Genomic DNA, 23,471 nt, shown 5'->3' on the forward strand with positions numbered 1-23,471 from the left:
AACAAAAGCTGATCAGAGCTGTATATGATTTTCTAGACTAATCAGACTTCTGTAAACAGCATTGAAAGCAACAAGAATTGGGTCAAATTTTGAGTCTTCTGCAGCTTCAAACAGCCAGATACAAAAGCTGAGGACAGATGCTGGAGTACTCAGAGCATCTGCTATAGGTCACTGATAGAGGAAGATCACAGACCCTGTCATCATTTGATCTGATTCAATATGACAGCCCCTAAGTAGTTATTCCCCAAGAAGAAAGACTGAAGATTAAGGCTGGTATGAAGTGATCTAATTGAAAGGCAAGCTTCAAAAGACAGGAAAGCTTAGGGAGGAGGCATGTGGAAGGAAAGGAGGAAAGGGCTAACAGTCTGAAGATCTTCCCCACTCTCTCTGGCTGCTAATGAGGAGATGGGGCAGTGCCTTGTTTGCTGATATGTCTTTCATTCCTGTTACAAGACATACACAAATAACTCTGAAGATAACCTAAGCTACTGGAGAAGGCTTACCTGTCTTCAGTCTTCTGAAAACACCTTATACACTGCAGATAGGATATAGTGTTTGACAGAGCTCTTTGTGGAATGGGCTGATGATGGACTGATTAGCAGAGAACGGAAAAAGTTAAGAGACACATTCCTTGTTGGTTTTCCCTTTGCTGAGCCCAGAAGAGTTGTCTGTTTTCAGGCATGTGGTTAGGGTCACAGGAAGAAGCTGATGAGTGGGACTGCAGAGAAAGGTTTGTAGGACTGAGCTTGTTGAGGGCTCTAGCATATTTCTAGAGAAGCAGCTACCGCAGTCGCTAGGGCAGTGTGAGACTGGCTCAGCTTTTACTGTCAGACCAAAGTGCTCCACTGATCTTGAGATTTGGAGAAATTATTATCTAGGGATCTCACTGTAGAACTATAAGATGATGGCCTGTGCTTTGCACAGTTCCCTGCTATTGGTTTCTCACCTGAATGTTACTTTTGAACACTAAGATATCTTACCAGAACAAAAGAAAAGAACAAGCAGGATGGAGACAGGGAAAGAAGGCTCTAAAACTTAGAGATACTGAAGTGTTATACTGAGAGACAAATGCTTATGGAAAGAGAAATAGGAAAGTGGGGCCCATCTCTTAATATTAAGAATGATGATTCTTTTTACACAATAAAATGAGGAGGAACAACAAACTCTTCAGTCCATTTGTCCAAATACTGTTTCCAAGTCAAGGTAAAACCATAATGACTATTGGATCGATTGTAGTAGTTCTGCATCTGTGGTATGTTGGTAAAGAAAATGGGTGTTATCAGGAAAAAATGGGTCTTGCCAAATCCGTTTGTGTTACAGCAAGGTGTGAGACAAAATACTTAGAAAAATACTGGAGGCAGTTTGTTCCTTGAGCTTTTAAGGCAATTTTCATTATCATTTGCTTTCAGGAAGGACGATGGGAAGGAGGTCTGTTTATAACTCTTGTCTTCAGGTGTTTCCAGCAGTGCATTTTCAGTGTTTACTTGTATCTGCTTGCAGGTGTGGTGAAGTTTTGGGTGCTGTGTTATCAGGGAGGGCTTTCATACAGTGAAAATTTCAAAGGTTGCTCTAACCATTACTCCTAGGGTTGTCATTCTTTGTGATGGCATTTTTTTTCTCTAAAGAGTAGTCAGGTGTATTCAATTCATCTCATGACTTTTATGGGAAATGAATGGAGGATATGGGTTAGACAGTGAGGGAAGTATATATTGTTATGTGGTTTGTTTTTTTTACTGGTATTTACCCTCTTCAAATCCAAAATAGATGAAAGATTAGCCACATTTACAGAAACATCACTTTTTATGGAGACCACCCATGGAAATGTTAGCCTAAAAGGTGAAATGGTGGTTGCAATAGAAACTGTGTTGTAACTATAATCATATAAATACCTGTTAATGCTGACTGCATAATACAGTTATAAGCTGGCTAGAAATTAGGACTGTGCATGCTGCTCCCTGGGCTTCCATTAAAAGCATTTTAGTGAGAATAGTGAAGCCACTTACATGTCTGTTGCAAGGAAATGATGAGGCTTATATGCATAAGCTTATTTGGGCTTTTCTGTTTCTAGATGCATTTGAAGACTAACAAGAAATGTGGCTTTAAAAAGAATAGTGATCTGGATTTGTCTTTAAATCTGAACTATCTTATATATGCAAAGTATAAAGTGTCAATATCTTAGCATATTCCATGCCCTTTGAACTCATGGTAAGGCTGTTCATTAGGGAAATCCTTGAAGATTTGAATTATCTGTTATCCCGGGTGGTTGGCAGGGAGTTTAGGGGCAATACACTGGCATTTATTTTTCAGCAGTGTTCAAAACTTGTTTTAAAGTGCACGCTAAATTGTTGAATATTAAGAAGTCTTTTCATTATACAATATTATTTTCATAGAATCAACTAGGTTGAATAAGACCTTTAAGATCATGAAGTCCAACCATTACCTCAGGACTGCTAAGCCCACCACTAAACCGTGTCACTGAGCGCCTCATCCCCATGGTTTTTGAACCATTGCTTCCAGGAACGATGGTGCTTCCAGAACGATGATTCTACCACTTCCCTGGGCAGCCTATTCCAATGCCTGACCACACTCTCTGTGAAGGAATTGTTCTAATATCCAGTCTAAACCTCTCCTGGCACAGCTTGAGGCTGTTACCTCTTGTCCTGTTGCTTGTTGCTTGGGTGAAGACATCAGCCACTTCCTGGCGCTATCCTCTGTCAGGCAGTTGTAGAGAGCGATAAGGTCCCCCCTGAGCCTTCTCTTCTCAAGACTAAACACCCCCAGGTCCCTCAGCTGTTCCCCATCACATTTGTGCTCCAGACCCTTCACCAGCTTCATTCGCCTTTTCTGGCCCCGCTCCAGCACCTCAATGTCTCTGTGGTAGTGAGGGGCCCAGAACTGAACACAGGATTCAAGGTGCAGCCTCACCAGTACCCAGTACAGGGGAACAATCACTGCCCTGGCCCTGCTGCCAGACTATTGCTGATACAGGCCAGGATGCTGTTGGCCTTGTCGGCTGCCTGGGCACGAGCTGCTCATGTTCAGCCACTATCAATCAGCACCCCCAGGTCCTTTTCTGCTGAGCAGCTTTTCAGGCACTCTTCCCCAAGCCTGGAGTGTTGCATGGGGTTGTTATGGCCCAAGGCAGGACCCAGCACTTTGCCTTATAGAGCCTTGTACCGCTGGCCACAGCCAATGCACCCACCCCGTATAGTTACCTTTGCAGAGAGCAGAATTTGTTGTATCAGATTGTCAGAAATACTCAGCAGAGTACCTGATTCTGTGGCCTTTAGAGATGTGAATCAATTTTGTTGCCATTGACAGAGGAGCTTTGTTTTTCTTTATAGATTATTGCCTTGCATAAATGAAACAGCAATTGATTTATTTGTTACATGGGATAAAATACTGGGCCCTGACTTTGCAGTTTGATGTCAACCTGCAAGCTTGCTTTAAGCTTTTGGTGGAGTTATGAAAAAAACTGAGCAGAGTGAAATATGTAAGAGTTTAGTCACTTACTATGGAGTGATTTATTAAAATACAAAGTGATTAATGATTCTATTAAATCTCATCATGTCATTTTATGATGTGTCAAAGGAAGCAATTAAACAAAAAGGTAATGCCCCAGGTTAACTCTTGAAAGTGATAAGAATTTAATAGCTGGATTATATCTTTGGAATTTATACAGGATGCAGCAAACCAGCAGGTATCGTGCATGTTATCTGTGTAATACAGAACTCCATAAACCTGATTATTGCGATCAGTACATAATAACCTGATATTAGACGTGCATTAGTTGGAGCATGGAAATAGTCAGTCATGTAATTTCGTATGTATCTACTTGCCCATCTGTCTTTATGGCTAATGGTACAATATAGTTCTTACACTCATGTACAGTATTTAAATTATTCTACTTTTTTTTAATTAGAAAGATTTATATATCAAACCACATTAGTTTTGACAAGTTTTTAGAAGTATCTTCTATTTTTTTCATTGAAACATCCTGTTGTTGGAGTAATGCATTTTAAAACACATATTGCATATGATGCTCGTGGTTGTAGCTATTAAATATTTTAGGTAATAATGGTACCGGCAGTACGATGTGGTGCTGAATTTCTTCTGTGAGCGTACTGAAGCCCAGCAGGACTCCTCATGCAAGGAGAGCCAGTGTTTTACAAGGGGTCTGCAAAGCAGTGAGCCCCCTTTGCAGGACTTTGTAGAAACGACTGCAATGGAGGGGAGAGGATGATATCATAGAATCAGAGAATGGTTTGGGTTGGAAGGGACCTTAAAGCGCATCCAGTTCCAGCCCCCTGCTACAGGCAGGACACCTTCCACTAGACCAGGTTGCTCCAAGCCCTGTCCAGCTTGGCGTTGAACACTGCCAGGGATGGGGCAGCCACAGCTTCTCTGGGCAGTCGGTGCCAGAGCCTCACCACCCTCACAGGGAAGAACTTCCTAATGTCTGATCTAAATCACCTCTCTAATATCCTCCTAGAAATGTTACAGTAGTTCATTTAAATGTGAGGTTTATTTAAGAGCATGTTTTTCAATTTTTTTGTGTGCTGGAAAAATAAGAAAATTACTATTTTTACTATTTTATTGTAAGCTTGTTACAAAAATCTTTTGTGCATTTGATGAGAACTAGTTAAAAGAACCATCTGTAGTACAGTGATACACTGACTTTGTGTGTGTGTGACTTCAAGGAAAACTAAATGCAGTAACAATGGTTAAAGCAAAGGCTAAGGTAATGTGTGTTGAAAAGATTGAATGTGAGGCTTGTAGCAGTCTGGAAAGAAAGAAAATATGGTACCAATGGAGAGAAAGTAGAAGTAAAATATCTTGATCCATTTTGTTAATTTACAGCAGCAAAATGGGATTGTTTCATTGCTTGGTGTGGTATCGGGAGCAGGCTCCAAATAATAGCAAGAAAACTGCAGGTGCTGAGGGGTGTTATACATAATGATGGTAAATGCTGATTATGGGGAAGTGGCATTTATGTGCATATGTGTAAAGCATGCTAAGCATCAGAGGCAAAGGAGTAATGGAGTGGTTTCCTATAACTAGAAATAATGGGATAAAATTGAGGTATAGTAAAATTAGGCTTCGTGTCTGAAGAAAGCCTAAAGCCACATTCTCTTAGTGTGAGAAGCTGTTTTGCAAGAGGAGTAGAAGTTATTTTATAACAGTTGCTCAGAACTAGGATTGGATGATAAATTGATGTATTTTAAGTGGGATCCTTGATACAGGCATGAAAAGAATGACTTAATGTCTCCACTGTTACCTTAATTTCAGACAATACAGACCACACCAGCAGATTGAAAGCTCATTAAATTGGAAACAAATGCCAAATATATGAACCTCATTGTTATTTATCTTCCTGTTGGTAAAAAAGCTCCTCACGTGTGATACAACAGAAATGTTGTAAAGTAAGGATGATAGGTATTTAAGAAATCTGCAGTCAAATGAAGTGCTATGCTGAAGCTTTGACTTTTGGATCTCTACTTGTGCTGATGAAGCCTGGGCATGTGGAGGTGGGGGTTATGCTGTGGTTGATGTATGCCTTCTCATACCAGCAAGATGTAGATTTGTTGTGGTTTTTGGGAGGTGGGACTTAAGAATTTGAGAGATTCATGTTTTGGGATTTTTTTTTTCTTGGTCTTGGGTGAAAAGAAACAGAATCACAAACCTTTATCAGGATCAGCCTCATGTTTGTATCTGGAGGAGTGTTATTAAATCCTCACTGGTAGTTTTACTGCAGCTTGTTCGTCATCTTATTGACATCCATTGAAGCCTACATCCTAGCTAAAATAATTCCCTCTGTCATCTTTAGTGGGCAAAAATATTTTTATGAGTATATGAAAGTCTTGGCTGAGTTGCAGTTTCTTGCACCCTGGATTACTTTTAGACTTAAGTTCTCTGGTTTGTTTTTCTAGGATCCCCATGCTGAAGAATTTGAAGACAAAGAATGGACGTTTGTCATAGAGAATGTAAGCTGGAATGTTGTTATGTTTTATGGGTTTTTATATGTGTAAGACTTAATAATTTAAAAGATTAAAGGGTGTCCAAATGCTGACAAAAGCTTGAGTAAAATTTGAGCTGCTGAACCACAGTAAAGCCTTGCTCTATTGTAATAAAGGCTTATTAAAATACCTGTTGTTATGTTACAATAAAAATACAGGAGAGGGGAACACTATACTACACTGCTTAAATTCCTTCCCTGTAAGCATCAGTCTTCCTTGCATTATTTTGCTATGAGCAATGGAGTAAACAAGTTAGAGCTGGGTTATGACTCATTGTTTTATGGGTTATGACACATTATTTTTCTAAGAACATGGGAGTGAGCAAGTCAGAGCTGAGTTATGACATCTGTACATCTCAAAGAGCAGTCAACCCTTCCCGGTTTTGAACGCCACTCTTTAGCGAAAAGCACTGTTTCATCACCTCCATTTTATAGGTGAGGAAATTGAGGGAGGGTGGAGAGGTGGGACCAGCCATGGTCACCTAAGCAAAGAGCAAGAGAGTCATGATGTGCCCCCTGCTCCGTGAGATCCCAGTCTCTTTGGGTGGGAGTAGTCTTGTGCACCCAGTTTTCAACCCAACAGTTCAATCCTGTGAGTCTCTGACTCCTGTGAGTCTCTGACTCCTCTGAGTCAGGAGCTCCCAGAACTTCCCGGAGAGCTGAGCTCCTGAAGGCTGTACAAACAACATGCTTTGCCAGACAGCAGGGCTTAACGCTGCATAGAGCAAGTGCTTCATGAAGTACTTTTTTCCTTTCCTGTCTCTGCCTTGGGCTGCAGCCTCTGCTCTATGGCTGCCTGGGCTGTAAAATGTGGAAGCTGCTTTACCTGAGTTTCCTTGCAGAGGAAAGTTCTTTTTGAGTACATTTTAAAGGACTGTGGTATCAAGAGAGTGTGTTTCTCTCATTAATGGGCTGTTTCTGGTAACATGATTTAATTTATGCTGATTTAAGCAAAAAGAAATATTGCTCTTTTACTGAGTTGCAGTAGTACCACACAGCAATGAAGTATGGGCAAGCAATGGAAATTGCATAGGTTTTGTTTGTTTGTTTTTCCTAAAACTGCTGCTTTTTCTTTGTTGTCAATATTAGAAGTGATTTGCAAGTCCAAAGCTAAGGTTTATTCTGATTGCCAGTGACTGAACATTTAAAAGGGCTGAAGTGCTTAATTTATACTTTTGTTTTTAAATGTCAAGTTTCTATTTTCATTTATGAGACATTATGAACACAAAACACAGTTTAGTTACTGCTTGCTGGAGTTTCCTTTTCTTTCTCAGTTTATTTTAGTCAGGGAAGTCTCCATCATCAGTTGTCACTGTAAAAGTAACTCTGGATAAAACAATGTCAGTATATTTCTCAGCCAACTCCTGTGGGTATAGTTGGATTTCCTGTGACGCTGCAGCAGATTTCTTTCAGAAGTTTATAGTGGGCGTGTAGAGTTAATGTCCTGCTTCATAACTCAGTGCTTTATTTCACATGTGATTGTATGATATATAGAGGGGGCAGTAGTAAGTCTGCTGCATGCTGCTCTTGCTCTCTGCCTCAAATCTACATGTTGCAGTAATGCTTGCAGGGTTGGGAGGTTGTTCCAGTTGTCATGCCCCAAAACACGGCCTCTGCAAAGCAGGTGGAGATGGTTCCAGTATGTATCATAGAATCATAGAATGGTTTGGGTTGAAAGGGACCTTAAAGCTCACCCAGTTCCAGCCCCCTGCCACAGGCAGGGACACCTTCCTCTAGACCAGGTTGCTCCAAGCCCCGTCCAGCCTGGCCTTGAACACTGCCAGGAATGGGGCAGCCACAGCTTGTCTAGGCACCCTGTGCCAGAGCTTCACCACCTTCACAGGGAAGAATTTCTTCCTAATGTTTAATCTAAATCTCCCCTCTGATAGTTGAAAGCCATTCTCCCTTGTCCTGTTACTGCTTGTCCTTGTAAAAAGTCCCTCTCCAGGTTTCTTGTAGGCCCCTTTTAGGTACTGGAAGACTCCTTCTTACAAGGTCTCTCGGAAGCCTTCTCTTCTCCAGGCTGAACAACCCCAGCTCTCTCATCCTGTCTCGGTAGGAGAGGTGCTCCAGTCCTCAGCATCTTCCTGGCCTCCTCTGTATCAGTGATGGTGTAATCTTTTGTTGTGTGCAGACTTACTCTTCACAGCCTCAGTTATGTCATTAGTTATTACCAAAAGAACTGCCAAATAGTCATTGGTAGGCAGATGTTTTTATTCTTGCATTAGAAGATATATAAATATTATCCTAAGAATAGTAAATTTAATAAGTAGGTTTACCGCAAAAATGAGAGGTAAAGCGGCTCTAAACCTCTCCTTTCAATTCCCTCTGTTTTTCTAAAATGAAACACGACTGAAAGCTGTAGATAATCCCAGAAATACCTGGTCTGCAAATACGCTTAAAGAGCTGGAGAAACTCGTTTCAAGAGTAACAGCACCACTCAGTGGTGGATGAAAATATGTCCGTCTGTTCCGGCAAGTAACAAATGATCCAATGGCTGGCTCATTTCACAGGACAGAACAGCCACTTGTTAAAAATGTGGGAGCTGGGGAGGCAGGAGGTTGAGGTCCTCTCTCCCTAAATTGTACACATTTACCCATTTCAGCCTTAAGATATAAATTTCCTGCTTTTAAATGAACATATTTGTCACTAAACCCGACACAGGTGGCATTGAACCTGACACCGCGGCAGTCACCTTTGGGGAAGTGTGGGGGCATTTATGGTCCCTTGGAGGCTTTTCCTTTTTGTCCAAGTCTGTTTTCTGTCCTCAGAGTTTGCCAGGTTTCCCTTCCTCCTTGGCAAGCAACACTCAGAATGGAAAATACTTAAGCCTGAAAAGCTTATGGCCGTTCTTTCATTATGAAGTAATCTGAGTTCTGCTAAAAACATTTATTTTGAGGATTTTTTTGTTACTATTAAGCGATAGTCTCTAAAATAATTTTGTAATGCTTTGGTATGGCTGAACAAAGATCAGCTAAAAGAGATCTCAGCTGAAGTTTGATGCTTCAGCTGTGAGATGCTACCAAATTCAAAACAAGATTATTCTGGACTTTGAAAGGAATTTTTAAGTAGTGCTGAGGTGATTGGTGCAAGATAAACATGCTATAAATGAAAATGAAGGAAGATACTTGGGTTTCTTTGGTTGTGTTTCTTCTTGTTTTGGTTTGGGTTTTTGTCTGTTGTGTTTTTTTTAATCCAGCAAATACATGCACTTCGTGATCCATCACCTTGGTTATTGTAGGATTTATTTCCTTTTGTAACTGTATTTTTAATGTCTTAGTCACTCCATATTCTAGTAAGGGAATCTTTGTCATCTGCTGTATTTCTAATCCATAAATAATTTTACCATAGCGCACTTTCTTATTTAAATGTTGATATTCATTTTCTGTCAGCCTTTTCCATGTCTTTACTTGTTGACAGCTGCATTCTCTGTATATTTGCTGACAAGTTTTTTGTCTCTAATTTCATCTTTGTTTAGCCACACATATTTATCTGTTTCTTCTTCATGATGCACTTCTTGGAGCTGTCTTGTTTTTTCTGCTCTTCTGAATAATAATATCGGATGTTCAGGTTGGCTGTTGCAAGTTGGAGAGCAAGAAATTGATAGCTAAGAATAAGACTTACCCATCTGTGGAGAGGTAATAGGTTTTCAAAGTCTTAGATTGGCATTAGTTTATTTTGCCTATTCAGTTCAGAGAACAAGGACCGTTTGCCTTCCATTTAAAAATATTAAACCACTTGCTCTAGTAAGTGATTTTTCTCTCTCATTGCTCTTATGGGTAATTTGAGTATATGCTGTTTTGTTCTTTTCAATTGTCGGAGCTCCAACTTCCAGTGTTAATTTTTTTCAGTATTAACTTCTGATTTCTCATACGATTTAGAATCACAGAATGGTTTGGGTTGGAAAGGAACTTTAAGATCATCCAGTTCCAACCCGCTGCCTAGGGCAGGAGCACCTTCCACAAGACCAGGTTGCTGGAAGCTCTGTCTAGCCTGACCTTGAATGCTGCCAGGGATGGAGCAGCCACAGCTTCTCTGGGCAACCTATGCCAGCGCCTCAGCACCCTCACAGGGAAGAACTTCTTCCTTACATCTAACCTAGATCTCTTCCCTGTTTAAAATTGAACCCCAAGGAGTAACCTTGTTTGCTTTCTTGGGGTTTCTGATGCACCAGTGCTTAACAAAGAACACAGAGCAAGAGACTATAGGTACATGGGAAAACTCTCACAAACAGCCTCCAGTATGGTTTCCATGCTCTCCTGTTTATGTAAATGAGCAGTGCATGTTTCTAAATACAACTTTGTCTTTAGCAGTTTAAGTGAAGTGGCCTCTGCTGGTGCAGTTGTTAAGCATCTCCTCAGAGGTGCCAGGAGGAGGGCAGCTGATCACTTTTAGTCAATGTGAAATAAAGACAGCATTGTTTCTAAGAAGAGTTCATGTGACCTGAAGTTTAGGCTGTGTTTCTTGATCCCTGAAGATTGTCTAGCTAATGGAAGAAGAAAGGGACAGGCAGGAAGAGTAGAGATTTCAATTGGTCCACATACGTTGAAGCTTTCACTGGGTCTGTGTACAGGAATTTTATCTAAAATAGGTAGCTGAAGTGATGGAAAAATATCATTTTGCTTCCTATCATGCTCAAAGCAGGAAAAAGCACATAATAGCATCCATTGAGGACAAACAATCATATTTGCATGTGTGGCAGTTTTGTAGACTGCTACTTCCTATGTTCTTAAATGAAATTGAAAAATTTGTAGGATGTTTTCAGAGGGTAAAAGATTTGGTCTGTGAAACTTTTCCAGCTTTTTATAAAAGATGCTTTTTGAACCCAGGCTAATAGCTAATAAATGGCATACTGATATATTCCAGGGCTCATACTAGGATTCTCCCTGTCCCTTGTGTTTCAGTTTAGTATATCGGCTATTAGCAGGGCCCAGGTTTGTGGTGAGTGAACCCTTTCCAGTAGCATTGATGTAATCAGAGTATAGGCAATCATTGCTGTACCTCTGATACTAACCATCTCTTCTTGTGTCATGGTCTTTGATAACAGAAGACAGCAGAAAAGGACATGTCAGACCAACTGTTTTGACAGATGAACAGAGAAAAATGCTGCACTTCCTTTTGAAGCTTTGCTCATAGATTGGGCTGGGCTTCAAGGCAGCGTCATTCCAAGCAAACACTTGGTTAACTGTTTATAAAACATTTTAGGCTGGGGCCCTGCCGTGTTTCAGGCAGCTTGTTCCTGTGCTCCATTTAGACTGGATATTACGAAAAATTTCTTTACCAAAAGGGTGGTCAGGCATTGGAGCAGGCTTCCTCGGAAAGTGGTGGAATCACCGTCCCTGGGGGTGTGCAAGAGCTGTGTGGATGAGGCCCTCAGTCACGTGGTTTAGTGGTGGACTTGGCAGTCCTGGCTTAATGGTTGGACTTGATGATCATACAGGCCTTTTCCATTCTAGTTGATTCTCTGATTCCATGATTGTCCTTGGTGTTGGGAATTGTTGTGGCCTAGATCTCTGTTGGTACAGTTTCAGGCTGTTATTTCTTGTCTTACCAATTTCAACTTTGGAGAACAGAATCTGATCTGTGTGGCTGGAGGCTCGTTCCTTTTTACTCGCCTCTGACTAATCAACCACAATAATATGATAGTGGTTATACATGGAATTTCATTTCCCTTGATTACCTTTTGTGGTTGAAGTTTTCATCAGATACAGCTCTGAATATGTTGTTTTCCAAATGAAGCTTTTCAAAAAATAGCTCATTTGAAGTTGAACTGTCATTAGCCCAGAATTTTGGTAAAATCGGACTCTCACACTGGGCATTTAAATCTCTTTTATTACAGCACTGCTGTGACATTAACTTCACAAGAATAAGTTTTGCTTTCTATCAGAGTAAAAGGCCAGGTCTACATGTCAAATCTTCCCACCTGTTTCTGGAAATAAAGGTTGGGAGGCAAATGCCAGCATAGCGTAGTGAATTGAAATTCTGAGTGCTGTCAGTGCTGTTTGCAGAAAGAACCTGGGGGAAAAGACTGGTGTGCGGAATAATATGGTTCTCTATTTGCTCATCAGTTGTTATATCAGAATTTATTACAAAGTCTTGGCTATCTCTTCTAGTACATCTATGTAGCATATGGGAGCTTAAGTTTAAATTGGCTATTTGCTTTAAGAAAAAGTAATAAAAAAAAAAGCTCTATAATTTGTTTTGTATTCTCTGCTTGAAATAAATTTTCGCTTGAAATAAATTTTTGCTTAAAATAAGAACCAACCAGGTTAGCCTTCTGCTGAATTAAATGTCTGCATTTAATACATTCAGAATAGGAAGCTCATAGTTCGGACATGCTTTCCTTGTCCTTTAATTCCCCTGTCATATTCTGCCGTATGTGATTATGTGAACTGTGACTGTCTGTCTGTGTAAATTGGGCTGGGTATTCTGGTCTAGATATAGCTAGGAATTAAATGCTGCTTTCTCAGCCGTCTCACTCTTGCTCTGCTTTAAATGTAATAGAGAATCAGAAAACTTGTTTTAGTTTTTGCTTACATTAAATATTTAGCACTTTGTTCTAGTTGAAAAATCTCTGAAATTAGGTTTTTAGAGCAAAACTTGTGGAAATCGTTGTCTTGATTGGCTTCTCTGGCTCTTGATTGGCTTCTCTGGCTCTGAAGGAACCAGGGTACGAAATCTTTCTAGGAGGCCTGATCCGGTGTTTTTCTCAGTAACACTTTGATGTTTCCTGTGCACACCACAATGTTGTTTCTGTACAATTCTAATTTAAAGTAAAATGTGATCAGAGGCAAAGTCAGAGCTCCAGTAAGGAGCAGGAGAGAGGCCTGTGCACAGTGCAAATCACCCTGGGTTAAGGTGTCTGGGAGTGGGAGAGGGTCTGTCAGCAGCAACCCTACAAGTGTGACTTAAACACCCCTCTAGACTAGGCACCTTTTCTGAAAATTACAGAAGATAATGGAAGTGGATTGCCCATCAGAGTTCTGCTGGAGAAATTTTACGTCACATGTTGTAGGACAAGTGAATTGCCACCTCTTTTAGGGGCCAGTGTTACACACACAAGATTTGAAAGACTTGAGGGCGTGTTAAGGGTGTTTCTTATCTGCATGGCACAGCACACAGAGGAGCACCAGTGGTCCTGGCTTGAGGTACACATCATGAGGGCAAGTGCTGTGTAAGCTTTTCTGGGCAACTCTGTCAACTCATTTCTGTTTTGACTGCAGTTACCCCTATATCCCCAAGCAAAGCCTGCTAGTTACTTCAGATGATGTTCACTTATGGAGTAGTGCTGCCTGCAGCAGAGATCTTATGCCTGACCATACCAAGACTCTGCCCAGATCACCTGAAATTAAGGCCTCCGTTAATCCTTTTTATCATTAATATGTAATAATATATTAAACCAGAGTTGTGAGATGACAAAAATCTTATCTAAAAGAGAACTTTAGATGAATTGTTGAAAGAACTTTTAATATCTAATTAACTTTTTACACTTTTAATACCTTACGTATCTTGAATCAGTGGAGTATGGAATGCGAGTCCGTCCAGCTCTACTGTGGGGTTTTCAAAAGTAGTCACGAAGATTTTCTTTTGTCACTTGATCTGCTTTTCCCAAATGAAATGCAGTGCCCAAAATAATGTTGTTTCTAATGCTGTGTTAATAACTGCACTAAGTGGATCTTTATCAAATACAGTTTGGCAGATGATATGGCACCTTTGAAAACTGTATTACAGCATTTCAGTTTAAAATTTCCTGAATTAAAGGAGACATCTTATTTTCTGATATTTATGCTACAATTACACCAAAGGGTCTTGAATATAAAATGGAGACAGGAGGCTGCTGGGCACTGCGCAGAACAACCTGGGTATTAGGCTCTAGCTTTATAAGCTCACTAAGTGTGGTACACCATAACATTACGATGGCGCGAGTTTGATGACATGTAATTTATATGGTTATTATTGATTCACAGTAGTAAAGCACAACTGTTTTCTAAATTGCTAGAACCATTTTGCTTAGGTTTTTGAGGGGAGGGTATTTCCTGCTAGAAGAATGTGTCTCCTATAGATGTGTACTGTGCAAGACAGCTGATCAGAGATGCTATCAGTGATATTCTTTGCCAGCTGGAGGGAGGAAGCTGATAAACAAGGCAGACAGCTTTGGAAACAAACCTCTAATAGTACATTAGGCATGTTTAAAACCAGCAGTGTGTTTCAGACACTCTTAGCATGTGTTTATTCATAGAAAATCAGCAGTAAAATATACTTGCCAGCACAGACAAGAGACAGAGTCTGCATGAGGTCTTTCTCTTTCAGACATCAAATACAGAAGCGTGTCTTGGTAATTGTTTTACAGTGGGGTTCTAATCATACTCTAGGCATAAGCTGAGCAGAGCAACTTGCCTTTTAATAGAAAAGTATTTGCTTTTAAGCCTGTTCAGCTTGGCACTTTGTTTTCTGGTTTTATGTGTCTGAGTGTATTTTTACATTTACATACAGTCACGGATATGTCTGCTCTCCATGCAGTTCAGAATATCATTATGTAAAATGTCACTGTCTGGGGCAACATTATGATGGGTAAATCTCGTTTTTGATCTGGGAGCTGTACAGTGTTAAAACAGCATATATTGCAGCCATGTAGCAAAAAATACTCGGTGTAGAAAATGGAGAAAATGGCAGTGCATTGATTGAAAACTATTTTTGACATAAGTCACCTTCAAAGGCAGATAATCTGGGAGTACAATTGAATATGTTGGTTGATTTGAGTTAATACCTTGCAATTGCATGGGCCCAGGGTATGGAAATATGTGTCAAAAAAGAATTAAAATATCCGTTATTGTGTAAAATGTAGCTCTGCATAAGTAACTGGATAGGATGATACAAGCAAGCAGTTGTAATTTGACTCAGAGCATACGATTTAAAAATAGTGGCCACAAGCACAACAGTAGCCAGCTGACAGAAAAATAGAATTCTGGCTTCCTGAAAACCTCTGTTATTAGGAAAGCCATCTGGCACTGTAATAGCACCAAGTGTTATTGCCTTCAGCCTCTTATCTTTGCTTGTTAGCTGTCTTATTAGAGTTTAATATAATAGAAATTAATTGACCTCCATAACTTAATTGATGCCATTTCATTCAGGTATTTTCCCTCGCAGCATGTTCTTTATTCTGAATTGATACTACACTGTCATACTGGGCTTTCTTAACTATGAAGTTTCTCCATTCTCATTGTTTTGCATTGCCTATATCTGGGCCAAGTTGCTTCTTTAATCTTGACGGGCAGCATAAACGAACATTTCCTGGTTTAACTTAGGTGTGATGACAACCTGGGACTAGAGTGGAAAGATTGCGTGAATAAAAATGCATTGAATAAACTGCCATAAAGTGACATCTTGTAGCTGTTCAGTATTTTCTGTGGTTCTATGTGCTAGCATAAATGTAAGATTAAACCCAGTTTCTGCCAGATTTGTGACCCATACAGAGCTGCAGCTCTGAGCTCAAAGATTGCTATTCTGAGCACAGTGGTCTATACTTAAGCCATGTTTCTTACATATTCCCGTGGCCTGAAAAGTAGAATGTAATGATACATCAAACATGATGAACGTAAAGCCTGCAGGTTATACAGTTGTGTAGTATGTTGTGCTGTTAAATAGTAATATTTCTGCTTCTAGTGTGTTGTCTGGAGACCATAACTGAGAACAAACTGGCAGGTTAGTAGAATGGCAGGCTGAGCATGATGGACACCGGGCTCTATATGCTTGTTTTAATAGGTCTGACTCTGAAGATTTTGCCTACTAAAAATAAACATACTGAATAGTTTTCAGATATTTCCTTTAAGGTTTCAGTTTTTGCATATAGTTCTAATGTTTTATACTATAAGAGCATTTTGCTTAGCAAGGGATAATGTGTGGGAAACTCTAAAGCTTTGCTCCCTAAAGCAAAGGAACTCCATGAAACAGTTCCCAGCCTTGGGAAGGCACAACATTAAAATAAAAAAGCACAAACAGTATTTACCAATTCAGAAGTGATGTTGAAAATTACCTGAAGAATTCTGTCTCTTTATTTTGGCTGTAAAGTAGATCCCTGAAATGGAAGTGAATTACATTTGCATTTTTTCTGATGATGAGTAGAAGTTATTTGGAATGAAGGATTTGTTAGTACTTTCCATGTTTAAGTGGTAAATCAGAAAAGAATATAAAAAGAACATAGAAATTCACTGCCATCAAAATCTGTGTCTGACCTTTTTACCTCTCTTCCACCCCCTGGGTTGGTTTTGGTTTTGGTTTGGTTTCTTTTTTCCTCCCAGCCCTACTATTCTGGTGTTATCTGTCCTTTAATATACCTTTCCCTGAAAATGAGAAGCATAAGATGCAATACATGGCTGACATTGCTGCATAAGGAACTGTTGTCTGCAGTGGGAAGGTGAGACCAAGGGATACTGTATGGTCAGGTAATGCAAGCAGCAGGGAAAATGGGAGCAGAGAGAATGAGCTGTAGCTGGGCTCAAGTGGGATAAAAGCAAGGGAAATGCTGTCACAGAAGTACCTCCATTAAGTGCCAGACCTCTCAGTAGCACTTGCCTTGAGTGCTTGCTCCAGGAGCAGCTACAAGAAGGAACGTGATGAGTTAGGGGGATCTTGTCTATATATTTGTCAAAGAAAGGACAAAATGAAGTATTTAGAAAGTAATCCTAAAAAATCTGTCAGCAAAGAATTAGTATAAAGTTTATGTGCTGCCTGTTCCATGAATCATCTGTATAAATCTTTCCCATAATTAGTTTTAGTTCATATTATATAACTTTAATTATATATTATAATAAAATAAACTCCTTTATTAGAAAGGATTTGAGGTGTTACATAAATAGACTGAATAACTAGTATGGACGCTGTTGAGGAAGGGTATTATCTCAAAGGATACAATTTGGGTGTTTCACCTGCGTGTGGTTGAATAGTTCTGGATTTAATGCAGCCGACTCCATTACTACCCCTGCATCCCATGTCTGCCATCTCTTCTTTGGATGAAGCAGCCCCCTGCTGCCTCATGGAAACCAAGCTCTTTCTCTCTTTTTTCTTTCTTTTCCTCTCCCTTTTCTTTTTGTAATTTCTGTAACTCTTACATATTGTGCAATACTTTGGGAAGCAGCTTAGCATATTTTCAGCTTGATTCTTGGTAACTTCTGAATCTTTTTTTTTCTCTACCTTTAGTTCCCCTTTGGAAGTTTGTATACAGGTGTCCTATGAAGGGTCTGTGTTGCAGAATTAGGAATCTGGCTAACCTACTGAAGTGAGGAAGCCTAAGGGGAGCATGGGGAAGTGTGAAGTCGGCTAAGAGTGAGAACATGGGGAATGTTAAGGGCTGACTTCTTTCTGCATTACAAATTCCAATTGTCTTTGGTCCACCACACACGAGTGTTGCTTTGCAGTTGATGAAAATTCATTACTGGTCTTCACACATGTGCATTGTAACTATATTCTTCCTCAGAGCAGCAGCCCAAATTATGAGTGGTTGCCTGAGCTGGCAGCAGGTTGTGTAAACAGATCACGTGTGGGAACATTGCTGCTAGATTTTGGGCAGATGGGAACAATCTCAGAAGAATTTGGACCTTATTTGCCTTGAGCATTGCTTGAGTGTGGACATTTCTTTGTCACTACCACAGGAAAAATATGGTTGAACTTACATGCTTAAAAAGTCAGTGGCTGTGCTGATGTGGTCATGGCTATTCAGCTTTTTATACTTTGGAGCCAGATCCTTTTGGAAATGAAAAGACTTGTGTCTATATTCGTCAGTTACATTCAGTTCACATTTTCTTGATGTTTTCTTTGCAAGTGCAAGCTGGCAGTGTTAAGTGACAGCTGAGTCATGGAAGTCATGGTGTTTATGGCCATGATCTGGTGAGATCATGGTTGATATCATTACAACTTGGTAATCTTCAGTCTCATCCCCATCAAACGAAACTTCTGTGTCCCATGGCACGTGGAAAACTTTTTTCCTAGAGTAGCAAAGTTACTACAGTTTTTAGAATGGCACTGTTCTTTTTCATTGGGAAAATCTGTCTCGATATACTGGAAAGTGGTTTTAAGTTTGATTTTGGTTGGTTGGGTTTTACCTGCCAGGCAAAGGTGAGTTGGAGTAATGGGCTTGGTTTAGAGCTGATAGTACATGGATTAGAAGATAATGGTTAAATATAAAATGGCTTTTGGCTATGAAGTATTTCATCTGGAAAGCCCATTTTTTGGGGGGGTCAGATTGAATACTTGTGCCAAAGAATGATCTATAAGTCATCTTTACTTCAAAGTGCTGCGTAACTCACTGTTGTTGCAGCGAAAAGCTCTCGCATTGTCTCCAAGTTCAGTCTAAGTATGGCTCAGCAAGTAATCCAAAAATCAGTTTGATTTGAAACTGGGTGGAGTGCCACAAATAATTGTATTTATTCTCCCCATCTTCTGTGAAACCCCCGTCCTGCAGTATCCTTCTTGTCCCATTGCTTGTTTGGAGGGTTTTCAGAGGTTATTAAGTCTGTTCTTAACTTGTCATCTGGTGCACAGTGATGAGTAGTTGAGCATGCAACAGAGGAAGCAATCCTGGAACCTGCTCACCTGTTCCGTGAGAGATAGGGATGTCTCCTGTGTGGTGATGCTGGCTATTAGCCTGAGCCTTAGAATTTAAAAGGAAGGAAGTGAAATCATGTGGGACTACCATCTCTCAGCGTCTGAATTTTCCTGAAAGCTTTACATTACAGCAGAGTTTAATCTGCCCTGTATAGTGTGTCCTGGTGAAACCCCTTACAGAACACTAACTTTGCATAATGCTGGTAGTGTGCTACAACCACTTGATGGCACCCTTTGATTTGGTACATACCTCATTAGCCATAGCATAGTGCAGTGTAGCTGTAGTATTTGTAATGGAATAACACGTAAGAACTAAAGACTGCAAGGTATCTGGTTAATGTAGAGATGAAATGAATGAAACAGCAAGGCTAAGCTTTCCTGACCCTTCATGAGAGAATAGATGAAAAAAGGAAGAATAAGCTATTGTGCCGAAGGGAGATGATGAAATTCAAGATCCACACGCATAATCTCTGGCTCAGCCTCTGAAATGTTAATCCCTGGGTAGAATTATTTGAGCTGTAGATTGCAATTTATCATCAAAATGGCACTGTGTCAAACAATACTTCTTGTATGTGTGATGTTTAGAGCTAGCCAATTTTAATATAAAATGGCTCAGAGAGCACTGCCGAACATTTAAGTAGCAACTCATTAAGCTCAGGATGTTTTTGCTCTTTTCTGTGTAGTAATTGTGTAAAGTTATATTCTATAGATCTTTCTTAGGGTATTTTACTAGCCATATAGTATGCTTTAGGGAGTGATCTGTTTTGATCAGAGCCATGACAGCTGATGGGACTGCTTCACAGGAATTGTAACACAAAGTGGTCTGGGATGTTTATTTTGGGGTGCTCAGCTAATTTTTACAACAGAGCAATCTGCCAAAAATTTGCTGGTGGCTTAAAAATCCCTTAGATTTGAGTTTAATGTTTTGCCAAGTTGTGTGAACAATTATTTTGAGGTTACAAAAAATATTTTCTTATTATGTTTTACAAGCTGGAATGCCCTTCAGGTTTTTCCTTCCTTGCTTTTCAAGTATGCCAGTAGAGGGAGTAGAAAAATTACCATCCCAGTAAGGATAAGATGGTCTGTACTGAAATTCAGCCTTTTCTCCTTCAGAAATCTTAGTTATTTCATACTGTTGTCTGTTGCTGAAAGTAGAAGATCCAGTACCTTCAGAAAATGGAATTAGAAGATAAACACAGCCCAGGTAGTTTCTGAGATGTAGGAATGTGTAAAACAGCGCAATTACTAGAGGAGAATATTTACATCCAAAGATATATTTAAAAATATGAATTGCACTTCCCCCCCACCCAGTACTTATGGCTTGTTTGAAAATCACTGTGTAATTGTATTGTTGCAGCAAACCCCAACGTGTTTTAGTGCATGCTCATAAATTTATGTCTCTGCTTTTATTTTTAAAAGTGGCCTCTATATAAATGTGCAGTTAAATCATGTGAGGCCTTTACAAATATGAAATACTCAAAAATAGGGGGGGTTTACTTGGGAAAGGTGAGAGACTAAAGGAGGAGAAGGGAGGAAGCAGAGTGTAAACCCTGCCAGCCTGGCAAATTCATAATTCCTCTGTAAAAGTTGTTTCAGAAGGCACTGAGATTTGAAGCGGAAACTATTTGGTGATCTTCCCATGTTTAAAAGTCTCTTTCATTATGGTGGTAATTAAAATCTCCTCTAAAAATATGCCAGTGTCAACAAGAGATTTTGAAAGTCTTTGGCGTGTTTGGTTAGCAGGTATATACCCAACGCTTTGGAATCGTAGGCCTGACTGAGCAGTCATGATGGCTGTGAACTGAACTATGAAGGAGACATTTGTCTTGGAGTGGGACCTTTTGTGTTAATCCTTCCAACCTTTATATCGCAGCATTTCGTGGTGGTATTTAGTCAATGAATAACTTGTATTGTGCACTTGTGATCCCTCTCCATCAGAAATGAGTGTCTGTGTGAAATAAGTATCCGTGTTAGATAAGAATTATTTTATTTTATACTTCTCCTGCACTGTGGCCTTTTTTCCTCAGAGGCTGGCACCTTAGTAGCACATGTAGTTACTGGATTAATATTTATAAGTGGATACTCAGGAGATGAATGTGATTACATTGAGTGTGCAGCTGTTTATTTGTGCATGCAGTTGTTTTCTGTGCACCCTAGACAAACACGTTATCAGTGTATATCTCAACACAGATATTCATGTCTCAAAATTACACATACCAGTGAAGCTTTACCACTGTCTGCCCAACCCGGACACACTAGGCACAGAGTATATGAGGGCCTTCACTGGAGTTTTGCTGCTTTAGAAAAGCCGTTTTTCTCCTCTGACTGCATTTTGCATGTCTCTCTGATGTGAGTTCCTGCATCAGATTGCTATTTCTGCGTTTTGCTGCTACATCAGCCTTGGTATTTTAGTTGTTCGGGCTTGCACTCTCCTCCTTGCTGACGTTTGCCTCCTTGTTTGTTCTGTGTGTTATACTTGAAAGCAGGCGAGAGTTCAGAAAATGAGTTGGACAAAATTACTCAAAGGCATCTATCGCTCTGTAGTATCTACTTGTATTAGATGGTTGAAGTTTTTGCTACTTAAAGCCAGCCATCCCTTAGTCGAGCCTGTATTTGTGGGGCATTTTTGATTAAGTATGTTCAAAACTACCAGGTGTTTACTAGAATCAAGAAAGTTGTTTCATTCTTTTACGCTGCTATGAAAGATGAAAGTTGTGTTGAACAAATGGGGAGTTCAAATTTGGTGATAGCTTTTCTACCAGGTATTTTGACCCCTGAATTGTGATGAATTTGAGGATCAAATTTGATCAACTTAGTAACACTGAGCCATTCAAGTGTGTGTTTGTTTAACCTTCCATTGCACATTAGACACTTAAGAATCTTGTGTCCTGTTTTGCAGCATGGTGGTAACAAAACATAAAATCTGTCTTTAAACCAGAAATGGTACAGAAGCAAGTCACAACAAATCTTGAAAGTGTTGTTTTGTGTTCTGGCTGGAAATGGTATGAAGTCTGTTACAGAAGAGCTTTTGAATGTGTCCAGGATGTGTAAATGGATTTCACTGTCAAGCCTTCAAAAATTATTTTCTTCTAAGTAAAGATTCTGAATTGCTGTGTATAAAAGGAACAGGAGGGCACTTTAACTTCTTGGCTCTGATTTTTTTTTTTTTTTTTTTTTTTAACAAGTAAATCTACTGTATTTTCAAGCTGCAGCTATCAGAAAAAAAAATACACGGCTGTGTACAGTGCCTGTGGATTTATTATTTTTTTACCGAAGCAAAGCCTAATGGCTGTCAAGAAAACTTTGTTCTGAGCTTACTGAGATATCTGGCTTCTCTCTTTCTTTCTAAGGAGTGCACTAAAAATAGTGGTAATCGGTCTCTGTTTTGATTTTTAACTTTGAGTTTGTCTTTCGAAGGAGACCCATCTTTAAGTGCCTGACTGGATTTTTGACTTGACAACATCAAACCCAAACAGATTTTTTTGTTGTGCACGTTGAGAGCTTCTGCATTCCCGACCTAATTGAATGTGAAGTGTCACGCAGAATCGCAGCATTTGCTGGTGAACCTGGACAGACAACAATAATTACTATATTGAAGCTTGTTTTCTGTGCAGTTGAAGCACAACAGTGTACCCTTGGTTTTGTTCAGGATAGATCTGAATTGATGCTGGCTTACAATTATTACTCACAGGGCATTATCATTTCAGATCTGTGCATCTACTTTTAAGGTACGCCAATTGCTGTAATTAATTAAAGTGCTGCAGATGCTGCTGGTTAAGCCAATTTAAAGAACAGAGCGTGAATTTCCAGTTATGTGAGCTAGATAATGATAATGCCTTAACGTGGTAGTCGCTCTTGTGAGCCAATTACCGCTCCAGATAGCTGAAGCAGGTCTGTGGTTCACCCTCTCTGCCTTCGTCCGTTCTGAGAATACACGTCTCCTTTTTATGCCTTTTACTGCTGAGTAATCTTAGTTTTCCTCCCTGGTTGTGGGGTGGTCCGACTGACAGCTTTTACTCTTAATAAGCTTAGAGGTAATAATCCAAGTCCTGTAGGTCACATGTACAATATGCCTTTTAGTTTCATTTTTTTCCTGCTCTGGTTTTGCCAAAACATCAGGCTCTCTGTAATAGTATACGAGTGCTATCACTAACTACCTGGGACTGAAGCACTTTCTGGTAATTGATTAATGCAGATGTCTCCTAAGTGTTTTTACGTTACAATAATTATGAGATTAAGTCTGCTTATGTTTTGTTTTGATTGTCGTTTGGATTTTACACCCCCCTCCCCATTTGCTTTTATTGTGGAATATTTTAAAGTATGGATGGATCAAATATTAAATTAATTAACATTGAGATTTTTTCAATTCCATAAATCAGGTTAACTTCACAGCCAAGAATTAGAGAAGAAAATATTTTCATTAGAGAGACTCTGTATTTTTTAATGTATTCTTGTATTTGTTTTTGATGGCGACAGGGTATGTTAATAAATAAACCATTAGCAGCATCTTTGGGTGGACTTGCTTCAAAGAGAGCTTTAGAAATGTCGACGGTACTTGTGCCTGTAGCTCTCCAGGAATGTTCCTCGTGTAGCTGGAATGTGGAGAATAACATCTTTCAATAGAATGTCTAGAAACAGCTTATTTAAAACTGATAATTATTTGTAGCACTTACTTTTGTGAATTATAATTTCTGCAAGCCTAATAATAATATATGTTGATATTATAAATAACTGGGAAGCTGTATAATGTGACATACCTGCTATTTGACTTGCTAGTGCCCGATTTCAAGTTTCAGGCTTAGATTAGGGAGACTGTATTAGGAGACACAGATATATACAGCTGTATCTGAGCTGT

The 23,471-nt window shown here is 39.6% G+C and overlaps 1 protein-coding gene across 9 annotated transcripts in view; it reads left to right on the forward strand.

Annotated features, from left to right (window-relative positions):
- EHBP1 (EH domain binding protein 1) overlaps positions 1 to 23,471 on the forward strand; it is a 226,612-nt gene that overhangs the window by 49,316 nt on the left and 153,825 nt on the right. For all 9 annotated transcript variants that reach the window (XM_057423435.1, XM_057423429.1, XM_057423432.1 and 6 more), the window contains exon 5: positions 5,931 to 5,984. In XM_057423435.1, coding sequence (XP_057279418.1) covers positions 5,931 to 5,984 — 54 coding nt within the window. The remainder of the gene's footprint in view (positions 1 to 5,930; positions 5,985 to 23,471) is intronic.

This window comes from Pezoporus wallicus, unplaced genomic scaffold (genome assembly GCF_028554395.1).
Source record: "Pezoporus wallicus isolate ANWC-B61680 ecotype Strahan unplaced genomic scaffold, APGP_CSIRO_Pwel_v1 contig_4191, whole genome shotgun sequence".
NCBI classification, from domain to species: Eukaryota; Metazoa; Chordata; class Aves; order Psittaciformes; family Psittacidae; genus Pezoporus; species Pezoporus wallicus.